This window comes from Amblyraja radiata, chromosome 3 (assembly GCF_010909765.2).
Source record: "Amblyraja radiata isolate CabotCenter1 chromosome 3, sAmbRad1.1.pri, whole genome shotgun sequence".
NCBI lineage: Eukaryota > Metazoa > Chordata > Chondrichthyes > Rajiformes > Rajidae > Amblyraja > Amblyraja radiata.
The window spans coordinates 74,630,027-74,655,402 of record NC_045958.1 but is presented as its reverse complement, the minus strand read 5'-3'; the positions used below and the strand labels follow the sequence as shown (position 1 = coordinate 74,655,402).

Here is a 25,376-nt window from a genome sequence, read left to right as displayed (position 1 = left end):
GTGATTGAAGAGGACCCTGGTGATGACTTTCTCTGCAGCAGACAACAGGGAGACCCCTCCATAGTTACTACAATTGGATTCAGCTTCTTCCTGGAAGATGGTTACAATTTTAGCATCTCTAAAGTTCCCACGTATGTGAGATGAGAATGAGGTTGCCTCTGTGATTGTAGTTCCCCTCGACAGGTTTTAGAATGGGAGCAAGGATGGTGCCAGGTGCAAAGGCAACAGTTGCCTTTTGCTTACCATATGGCTTTGATTTCCTGTCAATCAGGAGGAGTAGCAAGGCTGGAACAAGCTGTGATCTGTAATCGGATAGAGTCAAGGGAACTTCTGTCAAGGTCAAGCGGCACAGTGGTAGAGTTGCTGCCTTACAGAGCCAGAGACCCGGGTTCAATACTGACTACAGGTGCTGTCTGTACGGAGTTTGTACGTTCTCCCTGTGACCAAGTGAGTTTTCTCTGGGTGCTCCGGTTTCCTCCCACACTCCAAGATCTGCAGGTTTATAGGTTAATTGACTTCTGTAATTGTAAATTGCCCCCAATGTGTAGGATAGAACTAGTGTACGGGGGGATCGCTGGTCGGCGCAGACTGGGTGGGCCGAAGCGCCTGTTTCTCTAAAGTCTAAAGACAGTCGCAATTGAAGAGATGTTCAAAGTGTTAATTCTGGTGGGAGTTAATCGCCTCTCCCTCCTAGATAAGTTCACCTCGGTGCTTTCACTCTCAATGCAAAGGGACCTCTTGGGTTATTATCATTGTTTTATATTATATTTTAAAACATTATTAGTTAAACACTTCAGCTATCAGTTTATTCAATAAGTTGCAAATAAATTGGATACAATTGTCAGTGATCTGACAACATAGCCCGGGAGGGTGGAAGGGAGGGGGGATGGGAGGGTGGATGGGAGGTGAGATGGGGGATAAGTGGAGGAGGGCAATGAATATAAACACAGCCAATAATGGATGACTTTGAATGTGGAATGCCAGAGTCTCTCGCACAGTAAGGCAGCAACACCACCGCTCCCCCACTGTGCCACCCACTGTGTCCTCTCACTTAAGACACCCTTTTCACTATTGGCCATGACCCGAGTATACTTGGGGGTAGCATTAACAGGTTAATCATGTCTTTCCTATAGTATGGTGACCAGAACTACACACAAAACTCCAAATGCGACCTAATCAATGATTTGTACCACTTTAACATGATGTCCCAACAATTGTACATGTTGCTTCACCCAGTGAAGATGAGCATACCATATGCCGTCCTCACCACCCTGTCCAGATGTGCTTACATTTTCAGAGAACTGAAAGTTATCTCAGTTGAACAACACCATGCCCTGGTTTAATTCTCAAAATGCATCACTTCACACTTGTCTGAGTTAAATTCCATCTGCCATTCCTTGTCTACTTTTCCAGTTGATCTACATCTTGTAACCTAAGATAACCTTCTTCACAAAATGCTGGAGTAACTCAGTGGGACAGGCAGCATCTCTGGAGAGAAGGAATGGGTGACGTTTCAGGTCGAGACACTTCTTCAGACTGCCTGAAACGTCACCCATTCCTTCTCTCCAGAGATGCTGCCTATTCTGCTGTTACTTCAGCATTTTATGTCTATCTTTGTTTTAAACAGCATCTGCAGTTCCTTCCTACACATAACCTTCTTCAATGTCCACGATATCATCAATGTTGGTGTCATCTGCAAACCTACTAAATGTATCAATGTATCAACATCTTTCAGATATTGGATGTTGTATTGGCTGTCCTCTTCTATACCGAAGTGCCTATAAATCCTGTTTAAGAAGGAACTGCAGATGCTGGAAAATCGCCTATAAATCCTCTCCGGGGTTTTCATTCCCGATAAATCCCTCTTTATTTTCTCTCCAGAATGCACCATTGAATGTTCTACCCAAGCTTCTTGTTTAACCCCATATGAAGGCAACATCAGTGCTACAGAATGCAAACAGTTGTAATTATTTTCTTCTATTAATTTGAAAATGGTGTACAATGTACCTGCCAGGTATTATTTCCCCACCTGCAGCATTGAAAGATTGTTCCATCTGATAAGATCTGAACAATTGCTCTCAGTGCTTGATGTTTATGCTGCCGTTTGTTTCTCACTACCTCTTTTCTATCAACATGGAAGGAGTTCATGAGCTACTTTTACAAATGTTGGAGTAAACTTTCCCCAACGTTGTCAATTGTACTCTAAATGCAGGGATCTTATTGTGACCGAGAAGGAGGCCACACAGTCCATAGGGCTCAAACTAGCTCTGTTTGCTGATAATACATCGAGATCATCAAACAACAGGAATTAATTTTATTTTAAAAAACTGCAAATGTTTAAAAGCTGAATTAAAAACAGAAAACCAAGTCATGTCACGAGTGTTTTATTACATAGAAACATAGAAAATAGGTGCAGGAGGAGGCCATCCGGCCCTTCGAGCCAGCACCGCCATTCATTGTGATCAAGGCTGATCATCCTCTATCAATAACCCGTGCCTGCCTTCTCCCCATATCCCTTGACTCCACTAGCCCCTAGAGCTCTATTGGCATGTGTCCCAAACAGAACAATGACATTCTTAATTGTAGCAGCACAACAGAATATGTAAACATAGTACACTGTTAACAATATAATAAACAAAAAAAGACCAGTATATATACATATGTATGTATGTATGTATGTATGTATGTATGTATGTATGTATGTATGCGTAAACATTAGGCAATGTGGAGGGAACTTGCTACCAGGCGTCCCAATTCGTAACTCTTCAATCCTTTTTTCTCACACCTTTGGATTTTTCATCTCTGGTCTTTGTCTAACCATCTTCCAGTCAAACTTCCCCTTGTCTGTGTTCATTTATTACCTGTCACACTTTCTCCAGTTTTCTCCCCCCAATCCCCCCCCACCACCCCACAATCAGCCTGAAGAGAGGTCCTAACCCAAAACATCACCTACCCATGGGATGCTACTGACCCGCTGAGTTACTCCAGAACTTTGTGTCTTTTTTTGAAAACTAGCATCTGCAGTTTCTTGTTTCTATGCTGTTGCCGTGTGCCTGTTCTTATTTTCCTTCTTGCTGGTAGAAGTTGAGGGTCTGGAAGGTGCACTCAGAGTGATCAGGGCAGGTAACCGCAGTGCACTCTTCCCTTCCCCAGTGTGATCCGTGGACTTAGCAATTCGAGGATGTGCTTTAACACTGATTAACACTTGGCTCACCAAACAAAAGACCCTGATATTTGAGCAAAATGCAGTGAGTTTCTCCGCACTGGTTGAGCTTGCAACTCATGAGACCACCACCTCGCTGCTTTTACCTCCAAGAGCACACACTGCCTGTGGCTTCTTCCAGCTTTCTTCCATCTTTGAGCCCCTACTCTCACTGCAACAGTCCCGGTGCCGTCTCCACTGGGACCCAACCCCCACGGCTCCCTCTTCCGATGATCATTTGGAGGGAAGTGCGGTGGGACTCGTGGGTCAACTGCAGCCGTTCCTGGGGGAGTCTGGATTAGATTTTTAGCGCTCTTGGTCTTCTTAAGTAGTAACAGATGGTCAAATGACTTTGCAGCCAATAAACCACTTCTAAAAGGCATTCACTGTTGGAATGACAGCAGTAAACACAGCATTCAATTTCAGCACAGCAAGCTCCCACAAGCAGGAGATTTGATAATGACCAGATCATTTGTGATAAAGTTTTTAAATGAATAATCATTGAACAAAAGCGGCAGAAAAAATCTCCCCTCTTTTCTTCCAATTAGATCCATAATACATCTCTTATCTCACCAGAGAGACAGACGGTGCATGGATTTAATTTTTGAAAACCTCAGGTTCTTAGAAGTGCCTTGGGAGTGCCAGCCCTGTCTTAGAACATAAGACCAAGAAAGTGGAAAAGGGAGTAGGCTATTCAGCCCCTTTAGCCTGCCCTGCTATTCAATACAAACCTGCCCCAGGACTCAATTCCTCTCTCGTGCCAGTTTTCTACACTTCCCAATTCCGTGATCTTTCAAAATTTTATCTACTTCCTCTCTAAATACCTCCAATAATCCAACGTCCACAGGCCACAGGAGAGAGAGAGGATTTAATGCCGTTTTACATAAACAGGGCCACAGATAACAGACGCTGTTAAACGTATCACTGCACATGGGAAATTTAACACAAGCAAGAGAAAACTACTGGAAGTTGCTGGAACTCTCTGGATTTAGCAGCTGTTATTGGTCGTCTCCTGTGGCTATGTCATTCACACCACTTGTTCGCAATCTTCAGCTGTCTCTCTATTCCCTAAATAGACACGGACAGTCTAACTTAATTTGAGAGGGGGTCTGAAAAACTTTACAGTAAACTCATTCACAGATAATTTAATCCAAGTAACTTTGTGGTCAGTATCATAAGATGTTTTTCTTTGAAGACCACTTTTCTGTTAAAGGCAATCACAAAGGAGTGGATGGATCATAAACATTTGGATGAGCAAAATATTTTCCTACCAGCACCAGAGTCAATACTCCGCCTTGAAGTATTTCATTGAGATATATATATATAGACTGAGCAGGTCATATTAGCACATGCAAAAAGTGTGCAAAGAAGCGTGACACAGCACACAACAATCAGAACAATTGTCAATCGCCTTCAGCAGGATAGGTAAGCAACCTTTTGCAAATGTTTGAGATATTTTGTGCGCTTTCCACTTTTGAAAGAAAGGTTTGCAATTCTACAGCGTGGCCTTAGATCAACCCAAAGTGCTGTACAACCTGGGAACCACTTAAAAGGTTCGTTTAAAAAAAAGTAATAGATCAGGCAGCCAAACTTCACACACTATTCTCCTGCAGACTCAATGAGCAAATAAACCACATTTGCGACTGAGTCTTTAAAATTGTCCGGGTCAGTTTTCTGATATCCGATACTTTCAAAGATCTTGAAAGTTACAGGGTAAAGTAAAAATCCAACTTCAGAATCAAAACTGTCAGAATTATTCTGTTAAGTTTGAAACAAGAAGTTGTACATGAATTGTAATATCTCATTATGTATTAGGTACTTATGTACTACATTATGATACTTCTAATTTAAAAAAAAAAAAAAAAAAGAAGGAATTAAAACTGAAAACTTTCTGATACTCACCCAGCCAAGCTGTGAGAGGAGGTTAGGTAAAAAAATTATTAATTAGGGTTGTGATTCTTAATCAAATCAGTATTGGATCTGCACTTGAATCTCTGGCCTATTTTGTTTCCCCCTTAAATTCTGATGGCTTTCACATACATTTCAAGGAGATTCAATTTTTATTTCCATATTGTTGCAAAAATAAGTTGATTTTTAAAATTCTAGGATATTAAGCTAATGAACTGAACAACTGTTAGGGAGGACATGTTCTCAGTAAATGCTACCCAAATATGGGAGACTAACAGGCAAGATAGCATCAGTCATGTGCTTTTGTGAATTCTAAATACTTTGGTGTACTTAACCCGAGCTCAGATACCACTTCGGGATTGTGAGCTGGGCAGTGATTGTAACTCTTCAACCTGTTTTAGTTTGGCTTTCTTTGTTATATTTATATTGGCTGGGTTTGTGTTAGTTATTCCTGCTTTCTTGAAGTTGTTTTGTTGTTAGACAGATTGGGATGGAATTAAAAGGACTCGTGACAGCAGTGTTTCTGTTTGTGGCAAAGGAAAGCTCAGCTATCTGACCTTCAATGACGACAACTTGGGAAATGTTTTTCCCCCATCCTTGAGATCAAAGCCTTGTTGAGATGTAAATAATAACTTTAAAAGGATTGGGACTAGAGATGAATATTTGATGTTTCTGGAGAGTCTGTTTGATGATATAGTCATGAGGTTATTCTAATGAAACAAGAAATCTCCAAGATAACCAACTCTGCTCTGTACTTACGCGAGGTTGTCTTTGCTTACGTTGGAAATCTAACCCAACCCTCATTCATTCCTCTATAACCTTGCAGTAAACGATTTAGTTTATGTGGAGTTGAATGGAATTAAAGCCTTCCTTTAATATAGTTTAGTTTAGTTTCTGGCCTCTCTCCACTGGCTCCCTGTGCGGTTCCGAATAAATTTCAAGATCCAAGTCAAGTCAAGTCAAGTCAAGTCAAGTTTATTTGTCACATACACATACGAGATGTGCAGTGAAATGAAAGTGGCAATGCTCACGGACTTTTGTGCAAAAGACAAACAACCAAACAACCAAACAAACTATAAACACAATCATAACACACATATTCTTTTACATAATAAATAATGGAAGGAAAAACGTTCAGTAGAGTTAGTCCCTGGTGAGATATAGGCGTTTACAGTCCGAATGGCCTCTGGGAAGAAACTCCTTCTCAACCTCTCCGTTCTCACCGCATGGCAACGGAGGCGTTTGCCTGACCGTAGCAGCTGGAACAGTCCGTTGCAGGGGTGGAAGGGGTCTCTCATGATATTGTTGGCTCTGGAGTTGCACCTCCTGATGTATAGTTCCTGCAGGGGGGCAAGTGAAGTTCCCATAGTGCGTTCGGCCGAACGCACTACTCTCTGCAGAGCTTTCTTGTCCTTGGCAGAGCAATTCCCAAACCAGATGGTAATGTTCCCGGACAAGATGCTTTCCACCGCCGCTGCGTAGAAGCACTGGAGGATCCTCGGAGACACTCTGAATTTCCTCAATTGCCTGAGGTGGTAAAGGCGCTGCCTTGCCTTACTCACGAGTGCTGAGGCGTGTGATGCCCATGTCATATCCTCGGAGATGTGGACTTCCAGATATTTAAAACAGTTCACCCTATCCACAGGATCCCCATTTATCCTCAATGGAGTGTACGTCCTCGGATGATGTGCCCTCCTAAAGTCCATGATCAACTCCTTCGTTTTTTTGATGTTCAAGAGGAGGCTGTTATCCTGGCACCAGAGTGCTAGACCAGCCACCTCCTCCCGGTAGGCCTTCTCGTCGTTGTCTGAGATCAGGCCCACCACCACAGTGTCATCAGCAAACTTAATTATTGAGTTGGAGCTGAACCTAGCCACACAGTCATGTGTGTACAGGGAGTACAATAGGGGGCTGAGGACGCAACCCTGGGGCGATCCTGTGCTCAGGGTGAGGGACTTCGATGTATTCCCTCCCATCTTGACTACCTGGGGCCTGGCGGTGAGAAAGTCCAGGACCCAGGCACACAGGGAGGTGTTGAGCCCCAATTCCATTAGCTTCCCGGCCGGTCTGGTGGGGACTATCGTGTTGAAGGCTGAACTGTAGTCTATGAACAGCATCCTCACGTAGCCCCCCTTCTGGCTGTCCAGATGGGAGAGAGCGGTGTGCAAGACCTGGGAGACCGCATCGTCCGTGGATCTGTTCGGACGGTATGCGAACTGCACCGGGTCCATGTTCCGAGGGAGGAAGGCGCAGATGTGTTTCTTCACCAGCCTCTCAAAGCATTTCATGACTACTGAGGTAAGGGCCACCGGACGGTAGTCATTCAGACAGGCTGGGGAGGCATTTTTTGGTACCGGTACAATGATGGATTTTTTGAAGCAGGCAGGGACCATGGACTTGTCCAGGGAGAGGTTGAATAATGTAGTGAGCACTGGAGCTAGCTGCGTAGCACAGGACTTGAGTACTCGCCCCGAGATGCCATCGGGGCCTGCAGCTTTTCTCGTGTTCACCCGTGTCAGAGCCCTCCTCACGTCGTGCTCGGACAGCGAGAATGTGTGCACATTCCTCCCTTCAGCTTCGGTAGCCAGCCCGCTGGCGGTATTGTCGATAGTCGGCAGACCTGGAGTGGTGTTGCCCCTCTCGAAACGAGCGTAAAAGGAGTTCAGGTCATCAGCTAGGGAGGTGCCGACACTTGCGGATGAGGGAGGGGTGCTCCGGTAGTTGGTTACAATCCGTAGCCCCTGCCACAGGCTTCTGGTGTCCTGCTGCTCCATCTGTAACTCCATCTTGTCTCTGTACCTTCTCTTTGCGTCCTTCACCGCCCTTCGCAGTCGGTAGGACTCTGCCTTGTAGACGTCCTTCTTTATGTTTACAAAGCCCTTAACGGGTTTGCCCCCACTTACATCAAAAGTCTGCTTACCCACCACACCACCTCCAGGTCCCTCAGATCGGCCAACTTGGGGTTACTGAACATCCCGCGGTCTAGGCATAAGCTCAGGGACCACCGCGCCTTTGCGGTTGCAGCTCCTGGACTGTGGAACAGCATCCCTCTTCCCATCAGAACTGCCCCCTCCATTGACTCTTTTAAGTCGAGACTTAAAACTCATCTTTACTCTCAAGCCTTTCTTGATGTCCTCTGAGGGAGGGCTATATGTATGTATTTATGTATGTACTTAATCTATGAACCACTGTTGTATAACGTTAGTACCTCCACCAATGTAATGTACTTTGGTCAACGAGAGTTGTTTTTAAATGTGCTATAGAAATAAAAGTGACGATTTGACTTGACTTGACAGCATGGAAACAGACCATTTGGCCCACCGCGTCCATACTGACTAGTGATTTCCCCCACACTAACACTATACTACACACACTAGGGACAATTTACAATTTTACCAAGCCAATTAGCCTACAAATCTGTACGTCTTTGTAGTGTGGGAGGAAACCAGAACACCCGGAGAAAAAACACGCAGGTTATGGGGAGAACGTACATACTCCATAAAGACAGCACCCGTAGTCAGGATCGAACAAGGTCTCTGGCGCTGTAAGGCAGTAACTCTACCAGTGCGCCACAGTGCCGTACACGGTGCCAGGAAAGTTAAATAAACAGTAGCAAACTGCAACAAATCTGAATCCTGCGTTCTGCTGAGCATCTGTGATGAATCTATAATTCATACAGAAAGACCAGAGGACAAATTAAATTGATCATTTCCCTCCACAGATGCTGCCTGACTTGTGGAGTTCTTCCAGTAGTGTTTATTTTGGGCAATTTCATTGTTAAGTGTGGCTTAAACTTAAGATTTAGCGAATTGTGTTATGTAGAATCTTTTGGATGGAAAGAGACAGATACATTCTCTGTAATAAAAATAGAAAATACAGGAAATAGTCAGCAGGTCAGGCTGCATCTATTGTAAGAGAACCTTCTGTGATGTTTCAGGTAAAGATACTTAATCAGATAAATATTTTCCCTATTTGAACTGTAACAAAATACAGATCAAAATGATGCGAGAAAAAGTAGTAGCTTGGCAGGAGAAAGCTATGTGACCACCTTAATGGAAATATTTCTCTACTTTAAAAGAACTGCTTTATACTTTTGATATAGGGATAACTTTTTTCTCAATTTGTGTAAAATTATGTAAGGCATGCCGATTTGTGCGGGCAGTAATTTTTGTGTGTGATATTTGAACATTTACTGTAAATTTGTTAGTTGGAATACTCAACACTATCCTTCAGAGAGTCACTATCCTTTAAGAGTGGGTAGCTCCATTGCCTCGGGGTCTGAAAGTTCAAGTCCCCACTCCAGAGACTTGAATAAGGGTTTCTTTTTAAACACTCCCTGCACAGTAATGAGGAAATGCTACACTGCATGAGGCAGTTAGCTCAAGTGGAAGTAAATTAGCCTGCTGCAGTCTCTGAATGAAAGCAGGGTAGTTCTCTTCCCAGTCATGGGCTATATTTCGCCCCCACTGAAACAGACTATCAAGATGTGTTTTTCATTACTGCCCTGGATCACGCTCTTAAATTAAGAAAATATATTAACAAATTAAAAAACTGCATACGCTGGTTTATACCAAAGATAGACACAAAGTGCTGGAGTAACTGGGCGGGTCAGGCAGCATTTCTGGAGATAAAGCATAGGTGATGTTTCGGTTTAGGACCCTTCTTCAGACCCTCACTTTCAAACTTCTGAAGAAGGGTCCCAACCCGAAATGTCACCTATCCGTTTTCTCCAGAGATACTGCCTGACCCACTGAGATACTCCAGTACTTTGTAACCATCTCAAGAAATGTATTGCTGATCTCCCTGGGTGAGATGCTAAACTCTCATAGGCATTAATAGTGGACGGGCTAATGTTTGTTGCACCATCAATATCACTGCAGCAGACGAAACCTCAAAAGCTGCTGTGCACCAATTACCTACGGTGCTTCTTAGATTGCAACACTTGCGATGCCGCAAGAAATCTTTTGTTATTCAAAATAATTAAAGGAGAGTTTTATCAAGCAAGGCATTTGGAGTGGGGGACTAAATGAATGATAATTTCAATCTGATTAACTGGTTCATCAACTGAAAATGCAGTTGGAGTTCAGTGTAACCTCTCAGTGGAAAGTTTTGTTTGGCCAGAGGTGAAACAGAGGCGCAAGAGGTGCTGAACCATAGCTGACACTAAAGCACAAAGATATTTTCACATTCAACTCTTCTTCATTGTGTCAACACCAAGTACAAATGTAGGATAAGTGAGTGATTGCCCTTGGGCTATTTTACCATAAACATGGTTAGTTATGTGCTCCCAAAAGGGTAACCTTTCCACTTTATTCTGGTTTCAGATGGAGGATCCAATTCAGTTAAAGGACAGTGGCAATGCATTCTTTCAGAACAAAGATTATGACAAAGCCATTGACTGTTACACTAATGCTATTAAGCTAACCAAAGAGAAGAAGGTTCTGGCCATCCTTTACAGAAATCGATCAGCATGCCACTTAAAAAAGGTAAGTAAGCACTGAATCCAAATGATTGCAGTTGCTCCCGGCAAATGCTCCTGCATTCTATGGCACGAGCTCCTCATTTATAAGAAATCAAAGTGACACTTGCACAATGATAAAAGCAATTAGTTACACAGGTTCCCGATGTGGCCAGCTATACGTTGGCGAGACCAGGCATTGGCTCGGCAACTGTTTCACTGAACACTTGCACTCGCTCCGCCATGGCCTACTGGAGCTCTCGGTTTGCGAACCAACTCCTCTTCCAATCCCCATCCTGACCTTTCTGTCCTGGGCCTCCTCTATTGCCAGAATGAGGCCACACACAAACTGGAGGACCAGCACCTCATATTCCACTTGGGTAGCCTACAACCCAATGGTATGAACATTGAATTCTACAATTTTACATCTTCCCTTCCTTCCCCACCCCCTACTCTTTCTTCTCCCCCTCTCCCCCCCCCCTCCTCCCTCCCCCCATGCAGAGGACCTACCACAACTGCAATGAAGTTAAACATGCTTGAAGGGCTAATTGGCCTTCCTCTGCTTTTGTTTATTTGTGTTTTATGAAATCTCTTCCAAAGAATCAGTAGAGGCATAATAGGCTGAATGCTCCCCTTCTGTGCTTTAAGATTCTGTGGTTCACCATAATCCCCAAGCTGCAGACTCACTATGGTAATACACATACAGCATATAATAGGTGTGGGAAGTACTTTTCTACGCAGTTGGGCCTCAGGATTGGCAATGTTTTACCCGGTAGGATGGTGGAAACAGATCCAATTGTTGCCTTCCAAAAAGCCAGCATTTGAAGGTGGAAGTTCTGCAGTGGTATGGGCTAAAGCGGGGGGATGAATGTAACTGCATTGCCTGGCGTGCTACAATTAGCCATAGGGCTCTGCTTTCTAGATTCAGGGAAAGATTCTCAATCGGAGTATCAAATTAATGAATCAAATGGGAGATATTTCAAAGTAAATGAACTCCAAGTGGACATAGATGGAAATCCGTTTTCCATTGTGAAATAAGAACAAATATCTCTGATAACAGACTGCACCTTATAATCTGATTCTCTTCTTATGATGACATTACTGTGCATTGAGGGCTAAGATGAGTGGCATTCAGAAATGAGCAGCATAACAATATCCAAGCGGTTGAATGCAGGTACTTCTAGTTTATCCAGAGTCTAGTTTATGTTTAGTTGATCCCAATAATCATTAAGGACCCACACCATCCTGGCCACACACTTACCTCACCACTGCCATCAGGAAGAAGGTACAGGATCCTGAAGACTGTAACGTCCAGGTTCAGGAACAGCTTCTTCCCCACAGCCATCAGGCTATTAAACACAAGGAATAAGTTATGAGCTCTGAACTGCAAAAGACTATATTATTATTTGTTATTTGCACTATATTTGTTATTTATTGAACTTTTTCTTTTTTTCCCCGTTATATACAATGTTTACATTTTCACATATTCGGTTGTGCTGCAGCAAGGAAGAATTTCATTGTCCCGTCCGGGACATATGACAATAAAACACTCTTGACTCTTAAGTCTGAGGACGGTTACTTAATCTGCTTCACATATCTTGCAAAGCAGATGTTACTGAAACAAAATCCTAGACAATAAGTATCCACCATTATTAATGTACAAATTATCATCACAGGAGACGAACGTCAAGAGCTGCCAATCTCCCGAACTTGCTGGTTGACGTCTGATGCTCCATCAATAGCTTCACTTAAGTAGTCTCTTAACCTTATCCTCCCTGATGTATTTCATTATTTCTTAGAGTTGCTCATTAATTGCTCATTCAACTCAGTTCAAAAGTTAAATCTGGAGATTGTACGATGTGGTAAATATTAATGCAATTAATCTTGCTGGCTGAGAAAAAAAACATGTTAATTGTTTAATCTTGTTCTTATATTAGTAGAACACTCTTCAAAATTCTAAATATTTCAAATCATTTTGCTCTTACTTTCCACTTCTCTTATTTTAATCAAATCTTTTTTCACTCCCTTTCTGTATTGATTTGGCTCCAATGTATCCAATTTCCTTCTGTTCCTTTGTGTGTCCTTCTCAATCTGTAAACCCGATTAAGGATTGGAAGTGTTCATCTGACAATTCACTGAAGTCCCAGATGTCCTATTGCCCTTGTTATGCCTTTATCATCTTATACACGCAGAAGGTGACAGAAGCAAGGGTTTAAACTGACTTACTGGCAGGCGCATTTCTGATAGATTTTGCCCAATACTAAATTGCGAGTTTGTTATGGTATCAGTGATAGTGTGAGCAGCAACAACTTGCAGTTAATGTAGTAAATCTATCCAAGAATGGATTGAGGGAAAGCCTTTGGAACATTACCGGTGAAAGGTTAAGAGAGAGAAGATGATGGCTCAGAATTAATCATCACAAAATATAGTTTGAAAACAGAAAACTTACAGGCAGGACTCATTCAAAAGCAATACCTGTAGCTTAAATAAACACTGAGCCTTAAAGAGGTCAAAAATATCTTGCAGTTCTGAAGAGCCTTTTGATAACTTCGATTGACCCAATGCAAGCAGAAAATATGAGAGATTCTGAAAAGCTGAAACAAAAACAGGAATTACTCAGCAGGTTGGGCAGCATCTGTGAATAGAGAATGTATCCCAATGAAATGCCATTCATCAACCTGACATATAAACTCTTCCTGTCTCCACCAATGCTGCCCAAATTGCCAAGTATTTCCAGCAATTTCTGTTTTCATTATGAATGCTTCCAATTCTTCTACATCATCTAAAGTTTTAAAGTTGAAGAAATCTGACAACTCATTTTTGTACAGAACGACCTCACATCTACCTTATTTAAAAAAAAAACACAATTACCATAATTCATGTGCAAACAGGAGATCATCTTATAAATTAATTCTCAAGATGTGGAAATCTGGCAAGATCTCCATCTACTGCACATTCCTCAAGATGGTGGTGATGAACTGTCATCTTGGTTCACTTCAGTTTGTGTGTAGTAAACCTTTTTCCATGGCGCTGTTGAGTGAAGAGTTCCACTGAATTAATCGATTAACTGTTTGGAAGCTATAAAGTGCAGCCATGGTACTCTGGCGATGGAGGGAGGAGATATTAGGTGGATAGAAGGGGCGCCAATATAAGTGGGACTTTATACCAGTGTTGTGTGAGAGTTGTGGGTGCTGTACTCATCCAGACAAGTGGATGTAATTCCATTCACTTGAAGCCAGAGCGTTCACACTCTGTTTATCAACAAATATACCAAAGAGATAACTTCTGATTTAGAGTTTGCTGCATGTTTCCCTTATTGCATTGTCTAATAACAGAATTGGCATGGGTTTTTTTTCCACACAACCCAACATTATTTATTTGGCTCTGTTACTTCCTTAATAGAATGAAATGCATTGAAATTCATGTCAGACATGAAAAAGAATCCAGTCATAACCCAACTTTTTCTTTTTCTTTCAAGGAAAAGTATGTGTCTGCTGCATCAGATGCCTCGAAAGGTAAAGTGCTCAGTCATTCCATCTCTTAAAATTTCAGCCCAAGTTCTCAAATCCTTCTGTTTCCTTATAGCTACAGCTGAATGACCTCCCCGCTCCCCACCCGGTCACTAAAAACCTCTCAGTTCTTGCCTCTTGTGCATATTAAATATAGTTCAGCTGCCATGGCTCTCAGCTCTGAACTACTCTCTTTCAATCTCCCTGCCTCTCTGTCCTCATTGAACATTGCTCTTTGGTCATCGTTGCTCAGACCTTCATTTGGCTTACCATTGAATTTTAATTGTTTACTACTAATATGAGCACTTTAGGCCACTTACTGTAGCTTTATGTGTTATAAATAAAAGTTGCTGTTTCGTTGCATTGACAAATAATATAACAAGAAGCATTTACCTGAAGGAACAATAATTTGTTTCTTCTGCCAGCCATTGAGATGGATGCATCAGACATCAAAGCTCTCTTCAGGCGTAGTCAAGCACTGGAGAAGGTGGGGAAACTGGATCAAGCTTTCAAAGATGTCCAGAGATGTGCAACAATGGAGCCAAAGAACAAAACATTTCAAGAAACATTGCGGCGTCTGAATCATGACATTCAAGAGAAGGTGAGGGTTGTGGAGTGTAACGGTGCCGATTGCCAGCCAGATCTTCCTTAGAGATTCATCAGCTGGCTAGTGTATTGGTTCAGCTTATACCTGATCCACATGCCTGCAACTTGCAAGGCGGATGTTAGGAGAAGGCTGAAGACAAGATGCTGGTGCTGGTGCATCTGAGCTCTGACTCTACTGCTGGGCTCCCCACTTCACATTAGTTCCTTAGCTTTATGAAAGGGCTGGCTGGCCCACTTCAACCCACTCATTTGCACGGGGTTACCTACCTAGACTGAAACAAAAAGATTAATGTTTCAGTGTATTTTGTACCACCTATGTGAGTTTATCAGAAAATGTATTATTTCATATCTTTTAAAGATTTATCATTGTTTACACAATTCTTCTGAGCTGTTATTAAAGGATTCTGATCAATTAGGGCATAGAACCATCAGGGTGATCTGTGGCCAGAGCTTCAGGACCCACCAACTGAGGCCAAGTTGACCTTGCGAGATGGCAGCAACAGTGAGCCCCTTAATAATTCAAACTCATTCGGGAATGAATAAAATAAATGCACTGTGCAGACAGTGGGAGAAGCAGGCATGGGAGACAGGGCAGATCAAACACAACCTAACTCACTGTTGTCCGTATCGAATAGTATTAAAGATATCTGCAAAAAATGACTCACTAACAATTTAATGACAATAATCTGTGATGTTGAACTGAGGCCCATTGGATAACCTGTTACTTTAAGTAATCCAGCCAATCTATAAGCTTCAGACCCAAATGGATTCTGGTTTTCAAAGCAAAATGGAAACCAAAGAATTTAAACATAATGGTGAAGATTTTAAATGTTAATCGCCATCACGCTATAACAAGTTATTTACAAGTGCTTGCTGTGTGTGACTGGCTTCCACATTTCCTACATTGCAACTGTGACTACATTTGAAATATACTTTAATGGTTGTAAACTTCTTTGTGTTTGAAAAAGACTTCTGAAACATGTTGTTTTTGTATTAAATACTTTGCAGCATCACAGTTTAACATAGGTGGGGCATTGCCCCCAAATTGTTGTATGTTCGACAACCGTTGTTTAAGTTGCACAGAAAAGAAAGCATAGAATTAGCCCCGATTGGCACATGGCCAAAGTAAATATTCCAGCGTTGCTTAAGCCATTTAAACGTTGCCATGCTGATAGAGCACCCCCACAGGCTTCAACTCTGGAGAGAGAATCAAAGAGCAGGAATGCTGTGAAGTAATGCATCAAACATTAGCTACACCAGACATGGAGAACTGTGCACCGGCCCGGAGTCTATATTTAAAAAATGATACAGAGGGATGAATTAGATCAGAACTGAGCAGTTATAACTATCAACAAAGATTAACAAGGCTTTCCAACAAGAAAGATTGACAAGGATTATTTCTCCAGAAAAGAGAGAGTTAAGATGATTTGAGGGATGTCTTTAACATTATGACTGGATTCTTTGGGCAGATATGGAAGGGATGATTTCCCTTGAGATAGATAGAAACTGGGGCCATAAATACCATACAATCACTGACAAATTCGTTGGGGAATTCGGGAGAAACTTCCTTAGACTTCCTAACTTCCTTAGAAAGTGGTGAAAATGTGAAGAACATTCAATTAGGCAATCTAATTTAATTCACATGTTTAATCAATAATGTTTTATTGTTAATGTTGAATGTTTTATGTGTCATTCTTAACTGTCGCTGTATGTCATATTGTTACTTGTGGGCGGAGCACGAAGGCAAATTCCTTGTATGTGAATACTTGGCCAATTCATTCATTCATTCTTTCATTAATTAGCATTAGATTGAGGCTAATACCACAGATTTGTCTAAGAGAGGAATATATAAAGAGAGAAGGGGATCTCGCTGTCCCTAAACAATAGGCAGTCCATCAGGGAGCCTCCCTGCCTGAGGACATCTGTTGCCAGCCCTGGTTTGTCCTGGTTTTTTCTTGCTTCCTGTACCCTCCTCCCACAATCAGTCTGAAGAAAAATCCCAACCCGAAATGTCACCTATTCATTTTCTCCAGATATGCCACCTGACCTGTTGAGTTACTCCACCATTTTGTATCCATTTTAATAGCGAAGAGAAGAGAGGACTGATAATGGGGGTGAGATGAAAACATTTCAGTAGAAGCTTGTATGGGGTGTAAAAACAGTACAGAGCAGTTTGGCTTTTTATTTGTGTTGTAGGTTAAATGTAAACTCCTCAGCAGTCCCAGAATGTGTACTGCAAAGCTTAAGGTAACCTGCTGAACGCATGTACGTGAGCCTGATGTCAGGGCCGGCCTTAGGAGATGCGGGGCCCAATTGGGAATTTTTTCCCGTAGAAATATATAAATAAATAATTGTGATTGAGTCACGTGTCGTGAGTAACATGACAATTCGGGGGAGAGTTCCTTTCACAGCGTGTGAGGAATCTAGCCAGGGGTAAAGTTGCGAGGAGGGAAGGAGCGTTGAGAAGGAGAAGGTCGGGGTTTATGCCAGTAACACTCACTCACCGCTGCCGCTACGCTCCGGGCGCCACCGCATTGTGGCCGGAGAGAGAAGCAGCTTGCGTGGCTACGAGTGGCCTCCATCACCGGACAGCGGAACCGACTGCCATCTCAGCGCCTTCTGCTGGCCCGCTCACCTCTGGCAGCGACTCTGGAGAAAAGACCCTTCTTTAGACTGAACTGAACTCTCGTCGGTGAGAGTATTTGTGATTGTCTGAAGAAGGGTCTCGACCAGAACCGCAAACCTCTCCCCAGAGCCCCTGCCCGTCCCGCTGAGCCACCACAGACAGGGAGTTGAAGGTAGACACAGGGGGGTCCACCTTCAACTTCAGAGCCAAACAAAAAACACAGAGTGCTGGAGGAACTCAGCGGGCAAGGCAGCACCCGCGGAGGGAACACATCACTTATCAGGAGCCACCACGGGCCAGGACTCTGGAAAATCGAAGGTAGACAAAAATGCTGGAGGAACTCAGCGGGTGTGAGGCAGCGTCTATGGAGCGAAGGAAATAGCCAACGTTTCGGGCCGGGTCTAAAGAAGGGTTTCGACCCGAAACGTTGCATATTTCCTTCGCTCCATAGAGGGGAGTGGGGGTGGGGGGATTGCAGGGAGTCAGATAGACTGCGCAATGACAGGGGGGGATCCCAGTATGAGAGTGAGTCACCACCTGCGTACAGTGTTCCCACATCCCTCTTCTCCACCAAGCAAGGCACACTCCTCTTCCCCCTCTGCCCTCTCCCCCCTTCCTTCCCTCATCCCCCCCCCTCTCTAAAGAAGGAGGCAAGGGGAGGGGGAGGGAGGTAGTGAGAGGTAGGGGGAGGGAGATCTAAAGGGTAACTGGTTTTGGTCTCCAATCACCACAAAGGGCAGCCAACAGTGGTGGTGAAGCAGAAGGGAGCTCTCTCCCGCCCCCTTCTCTACACCCCCTCTCTCTCTGCACCCCTCTCTCTCTGCACCCCCCCTCTCTCTCCCCCCCCCTCTCTCTGCACCCCCCCTCTCTCTCCCCCCCCTCTCTCTCCCCCCTCTCTCTCCAACTCTCCCTCCTTCCTCTCTCTCTCTCTCTCTCTCTCTTCTCTCCAATATCCCCCTCTCTCTCCCCCCCTATCTCTCTCTCCCCCTTCCTCTCTCTTCTCTCTCAAATTGCGACAAGTGTTACAGCAGTAGTTAACACATCGTTTGTTATCCATGTTCGTTTTGTAAAAAAATCCGTATGGCGAATTTAAAAAAAAAATCTTTATTTAACATAGCGAATTTGTATTTCCATATGAAATACGGAAAATTAACGCGGGGCCCCCATTGGGCGCGTGGCCCAATTTGGAAAAATCGGTCCAATCGGCCCAGGGCCGGCCCTGCCTGATGTACACAATAATATCCTATTTGGAGGTTGTGAACCCTTGCTATGCCTCATTGCCCCTTTGGTGGAATCTATATCAAAATCATTCCTTCTCCGTGTATTCAGATCATGGGAGTGTTCCCATTCTCACAGGGAAAGTGTAAAGAAACCAGACTAAGCCATCAAATGATTTTTTTGTGTCTCTCTGTTTGGAGTGATAATGATATACTGTTTCCCCCCCTACAGCTAAAAATTCAGTTCTCCACAGACTCGAGAGTGGAACGGATGTTTGAAGTTTTACTTGACGAGAGTATTGATAAAGAAAGGAAGGAAAAGGTTTGTTCAACTTTGGACTGATTTCCTTTATTTGTGGATTGGATACTGGGGGAAGGAAAGATTTTTGTTTTGTCTATATCCAGCAAAGTTAGAGTTATCAGCCCTGTGGCTCAGATAGTTACAATTTCACCTATTGGTAAGAAGGTTGTTGGTTCAAAGTCCATGGTGGACGCTGTGTAAATGTTGTTCCGCTGGAGATGTTAAGCCAGTTTCCTCTCGGGTGGACATTGATGTGCAGGGATGTTCTTCCCAGGTTCATGGATACTAGTGCTTCCTTGGCCAACCTTAATAAACTAGATAAATTGGTCATTCTTACATAACTATCCAGTGGGAACATGCTGCCTGTAAAATGGCTACCTAGAAATACTTAATTTTCTCAGATCACAAAATGAACTATAATAATACAAAGGTTTCTTCATAACTCTGAGAAGGAATTGGTGTTCATGATTACCTCTTCCTATGGTCTACCAATGTAGGAACACAGTAAGATGTGCCATCGTTCGGATGAGATGTTAAATCTATTTTACTGCAAATGCTGCCTGACCTTCTGAGTTTTTCCAGCATCTCCTGTATTTATTCCCAATTTTCAGAACCTGCAGCTTTAAAAAAATTCAGCTATTAAGGTTATGAAGAGGTCCCGTTGTCTCCATTGTTTACAGGTAAAATATCCTGCAGCCTCTGCATTGAAGGGATGTTTCCAGAGTCCAGGCAACCACTGTTACTAAACCTGGTGGACACATTGTTGTCTGTGCAAGCTTGTTATTGGCGGCAACACATTACATTACACATCAGTGATAATTCCTTGGCTGTCATGAAATGTTCCAGATATTCACTAAAATTAGAAACAGGCCCAACTAGTGAGAAGGCAAATGTTTAAAAAAAAATTTAATTGCAAAGGGAGAGTTTTAAAATATGGAGGTTTTGTTGCAATTACAGTGTTGGTGAGGCCTCACCTGGAATATTGTATACAGTTTTGGTCTCATTATCAAAAAAAATCTAACTCCTGGTGAATTCAGAGATGTTTCCCTATCAAAAGAGACTAAATAGTCTGTGTTCCTTGGAGTTTAGAATAATGAGAGGTGACCTTATTCAGACATATAACATCCTAAGGGGGCTTGACAGGGTAGATGTTGTGATGTTTTCACCAGTGTGAACATCTTAAACAAGGAGGCATAACAAGAAGATAAGAGACCCGACATACAAAACGGAGGTAGGTAGAAGATTCTTCTCACAGAGGTGGTGGATATCTTCTCTGGCAGATGGTGGACACTGGAAATATTTGAAAGATTGAGGAATAGTGCGGGATGGACAAATAGGCAGAAGAGGAATTGAGGCCGGCATAGATCAGCCACGATCACATTGAATGGCAGGGAAGGCTTGAAGGGCCTGATGGCCTACTCCTGCTCTTATTTTCTTATGTTCTTACCTTCTTGTGTTCTTGAGTAAGGTGGTGTGGGGTCTTCACCTTCCACCTCACAATTTAGTTATAGAAGAAAGACGGATGGTCATACTTCATCGTACACTTTGTACGCTTCTAAATCAATTAGTTTGCTCAACTGTTTGTGTTTGTTTCTATAAATGTGATTTCTTACAGGCTGCAAATAACTTGATTGTGCTCGCAAGGGAAGATGCAGGAGCTGAGAGGATCTTCAGAAACAATGGCCTTAATTTGTTGATTCAACTTATTGAAACCAAGAAGCACGAAATGATGCTTGCTGCAATCAGAACACTTTCAGGCATGTGCAGTCGTCACAAGTCAAGAGTAAGTATTAATACTCATAGAATTGGATTGAATTACATCGGACTTCAGTTTGTCATTTTTTATTTTTGGTTCAGTTCAGGAAAGTTTTCTTTGATTGTTATGTTTATGAGGCATTTGGACAGGCATGAGGCAAGACAGAGAAAGATAGTGCAGGGAAATGGAATTAATGATGTTAGGTAAAAGGCCAGCATGGACATGATGGGCTGAATAGCCTATTTGTGTGCTGTACGACCTTATGGCTCAACTTTATTTAGCAAAATGCATATCACAAATAAAAACTTAGGGCAAATTAATCAACTTCCAGTTTCCACAATAAATTGCCAATGATAACAAAAACCTGCAAGTTCATCGTTGCCTATATTTTGCTATTTTTACTATTTTGGACTCCCTGCTGCCCCTCCAGTTACACATTTTTAGAAGCATGGTCTATTATGCATCCACAATCAAAAGTGGTTGGTCAGAAGACTGCGCACAAATTCTGCATTGTCAATAAACAACATTCTTAAAGCAAAATGTATGCTTGATATTCAGATGTGACCATAGAATTCTATTGGTGTAAAACACCCCAAACTCTTTAAATAGAACTTCTGTTTTAAAAAAAAATGCAGATTATTCTCATGAAAAAACACGATTCTGACTGGTATGGGAGAAGGCAGGAGTACGGGGTTGAGAGGGAAAGACAGATCAGCCATGTTTGAATGGCGGAGTAGACTTGATGGGCTGAATGGCCTAATTCCGCTCCTGTAACATGAATTTAAGCCCTACTTTTTCAGCATAGCAGTATGCTGTTGTTGATGTATCATAGAAAACCTCCCAGTTGTTGGCTTTTATCATCAAAGAGGTAGAATATAATAAGTAGGAAGTTTTTACTGGAACTACCTGTATACAAAGCCCTGGTTAGACCTCATCTGGAGAACAGTATATACTTCTCAGAATCACAGATTTGGAAAGATGAATGGGCCTTGAATATACTACAGTGTAGTGTCCCTGAATGTCAACCCTCTGTTTTAGATTGGTTGACAGTAGACATTAAAAATAATTGGCTTGCTGTTTCGGGGTTATGAAAGATTAAGTGGTGGCTTGAATGAGAGTTTGAAAGGAATTGGTTGGGGTGGGAGATTGCAACCTTCATGTGGTCCGCCCTGTTTCGACGAATGCAATCAACCTGGTGTGCACAATCAAATATTACCGAATAGAACGAGTAGTCCTACAACTTTAGGCTGTGCACGCCATACGCAAGAAGTAAAAGAAGAAAGGAATTAGTGGACCACCTGGAGAGAAAATATTTGTAGGGCATTGTAGTACAAAGGTAGGCAAACTATTCAAGATAGGTTTCAGAATATTTTTGCAAATTCTGGAAGAAGCGAGGAACTCTCTCCCGAGAATGCAATAGCTGCCTACACAATTAATAATTTAAAATAGATATAAAAGAATAATGCAGTTGCTGTGTAGCTGAAGTTAATAAAGAAAATGTTAAAAGCCAGGAGGTTGTGCAACATCCATGGACAAAAAAAACCACGTTAACCATGTCTGTCCATCGGAAAAAAGGAAGACCATTAGTATTACTGTAAGTGGCAGAGAGGGAGCAGAAGAGGAGGATAGAATTAAGGAATAATTTCTCATAGGGTGAGGTCAGAATTGCCCAGAAGATATATTGTTTGTACAACCATCTGGTTGATTTATTAATGAGGGTTGTTAGTGGAAACAAATAAAAGGACATAAAAGTCGCAAAATGTCGAGCAGAGCATTGCTGGTACGTGAAACCATAAACGTAATGCTGAAAATGAACAGCAGGTTCAGTATCTGTGGAGAGAATGGAACTATATTTCTGCTACAGATGGATAGTTCTGATACTAACTGAGAAGGCGGCTTACCTTATTTTAGTCTTTCGCTAACTAAACATATGGGGTCAAGTTAGGTGAATTGAGATCAGTACTGATCATGTTGATTCCTCCTGTTTCACATCTGTTAATGCCTGCTAATTTCACGTGTCAATGTCCGTGTGTCTTCTTTATCAGGAGGGTAGGTTACAAATATGATGATCATTTTATGTTTGTAGGCATTGGCTGTGTTACATTTTGTGGAACTAGATAAGATTTGCAGTTGGATGGCCTTGGACAATGAAGAGATTGCTTTGGCAACATCCAGCCTCTTCCAGACCATCCTGGATAACTTTGAAGGCAAAGATAGTAAGGAACATCATGGGAAAGATGAAGCTCTGGTGCTTGGTATGTATCTGAGTTTTGAGATACTAAAAATGCATGTAACAGAAGTAGATCTAACAAAGGGAAAATATTCATCTTAAAACATATTAGGCAATGATTACAGTCAATAAATGATAAATCAGACAATAATTTTGTCGTTAATTGTGTAATATTGCTATATGGTCTACCCTCGTTATTATGGGTCTCTTTATAAAGGATTTTGGTTCTACTGGACGGAGTGTCCCTGCAGTAATCAGACACCACAGTCCCTTTTTGAACACAGGCATAGATAGGCTGAGGAGGCCATACAATTGACAAGCAATTGGTTCGATCAACACTTGTGCAATGATGAAGAACATAAAGTGCTAGAGTAACTCAGCAGGTCAGGCAGCATCTCTGGAGAGCATGGATTGGTGACGTTTCGGGTCGAGACCCACTGTTTTTATTGCGCCTTGCACCCGATTACCAGTAGCGCCGGGAGAGGCAGCAGCAATGTTCACTGCCTCCCTCTTCACTCTGAGCCGCCGACCCTCCGCTTCCAGGCTGGACCTACTGCCACCACCGCCGGCTCACACAGCACTCTCAGCCACTTCCAAGCCACGCCTGTCACTGCCACAACCACTACCGACCCTCACCTCTTCCCTGGCTGCCAGCAGGCTGGGGCCAAAAACTCACCTGGATTCCAGGCCCAGTTCCAGACCTAGAGTCTGAAGAAGGGTCTTGATCTAAAACGTCACCCATCCATGTTCTTCATTAATGCTGCCTGACCTGCTGAGTTACTCCAGCACTTTGTGTCCTTTTGCGTATTAACCATCATCTGCAGTTCTTTGTTTCTACTAATTGTGCAATGATACTCTATCACGCGGCCATCCCTTACTTGAATATAGTAACCAATTGGCAATAACGGACACCATGGTCCGTTATAATGAAGGTTTCCTGCATTGCTATATCTAGTTACATTTGGGGTGCCCCAAGGCATTTCCTTAATGGTCTCTGAACTCATTTGGTGACAAAGGGGGTAACTAATTGTCACCATCTCTTCCACCATCACAAGCTTCACAGATAAACCTATGCCAAAGCATTGACAATTTCTCTTTTGTCAGTTTTAGTTTAGTTTAGAGATTAATTTAGTTTGGAGATACAGCATAGAAACAGGTTATTTGACCCACCAAGTCAACGACGATCGTCGATCACCCAGCCACATTCGTTCTATTCCCCACACTCGCCAGGGGCAACATAAAGATCAATTAACCTGCAAACGTGCACAACTTTGGGATGTGGGAGGAAATTAGAGCACCTGGCGGAAACCCAAGCGGGCACAGGGAGAACGTACAAACTCCACACAGAAGCACCAAACCCTGTTCTCTAGCACTGTTGGGCAGCGGCTCAGATTTTTCTACTTCATATTTTCTTTTACTGAATCAATGTGTAAAACAGTTAGTGTTATATAAAATCATTAGGCTCCAAAGGAAAATATTTGGCCCATTATTTATTTGGAGACCTTTAAATGATCTACCTAATTAATCACTCTGCTCTCGCTATTGCTAAAACCCTGCCAATTGTGCCATTATTTATCCAATTCCCTTCTGAAAGTTGTTCACTGTTATTAATTTATGGGATGCGGGTGCTGATGACAGTGCCAGTATTTATTGTCCATCCACAATCGCCCTTGACAACATGAATGTGGCAATTACTCTTTGATGGCGCAGTTTAGATTTTGAGCTGGTGGGATCTGAACAAAAAACCTCTGGGCCCAATGTGTAACACAAGGCCAGATCTGGCAATTCCCCTTCCCAGAGCTGCTGCCATATACTCTTAAACTTAAAGGGCCTGTCCCACTAACGCGCCTTTTCAGCGACTGTCCTTGACCTTCACGCTCGAGGGCACTCGCCTGAAAAACCTCGAGCTGGATCAACCGTCAGTGATGAAACCGCGAGCTGGATCGACCATCTGCATGCGCGCACAGACACACGCACGCGCGCACACACACACACACACACACACACACACACACACACACACACACACACACACACACACACACACACACACACACACACACACATCGCAAAGGTGGGGGCCAGGGAAAGCGGGGGAGCGCTGTCTGAAATTCACACCCACGATGAACAGGAAGGTAAAAGACGGCTGGCACAGTTACAGTAAGTCCTTTAGAGAGTGCGGAGAGGGGGAGAAGGGGAGAGAAGGGGAGAGAAGTGGGGAGAAGGGGGGGGGGGGAGAGAAGGAGTGGAGCCAGACAACTTTTAATTAACTTTTAAGAAGCCAGACAACTTTTAATAAAGTTTAGCGGGCATTTAACATTACCAGTCGGTTTACTTACCTTTTTTTTCCTAACGAGCTATTACCTTCGACTACCTTCGATTACCTTCGATTGCCTTCGATTATTTACGATAGCATTACAACCTACCTCGACTAAACCTACGAGTAAAAAAATATCAATTTTTTCCATGGCGACCTTTTTTTACTCGCGGGAATTTTTCTCCTTGATAAAAAAAAACGCTGCGACATAACTGAGGCCTGGAGTATGCGGGGACTACTCTCGAG

The 25,376-nt window shown here is 42.8% G+C and overlaps 1 protein-coding gene across 1 annotated transcript in view; it reads left to right on the top strand.

The window, feature by feature from the left end:
- Positions 1-4,287: 4,287 nt before the first annotated feature.
- Positions 4,288-25,376, top strand: part of unc45b (unc-45 myosin chaperone B) — a 56,335-nt gene continuing 35,246 nt past the window's right edge. Inside the window, exons 1-7 of the mRNA XM_033018086.1 lie at positions 4,288-4,627; positions 10,435-10,596; positions 14,047-14,083; positions 14,503-14,678; positions 18,759-18,848; positions 20,443-20,610; positions 22,670-22,838. Of these exons, the coding sequence (XP_032873977.1) occupies positions 10,435-10,596; positions 14,047-14,083; positions 14,503-14,678; positions 18,759-18,848; positions 20,443-20,610; positions 22,670-22,838 (802 nt within the window). The 5' untranslated portion in view covers positions 4,288-4,627. The remainder of the gene's footprint in view (positions 4,628-10,434; positions 10,597-14,046; positions 14,084-14,502; positions 14,679-18,758; positions 18,849-20,442; positions 20,611-22,669; positions 22,839-25,376) is intronic.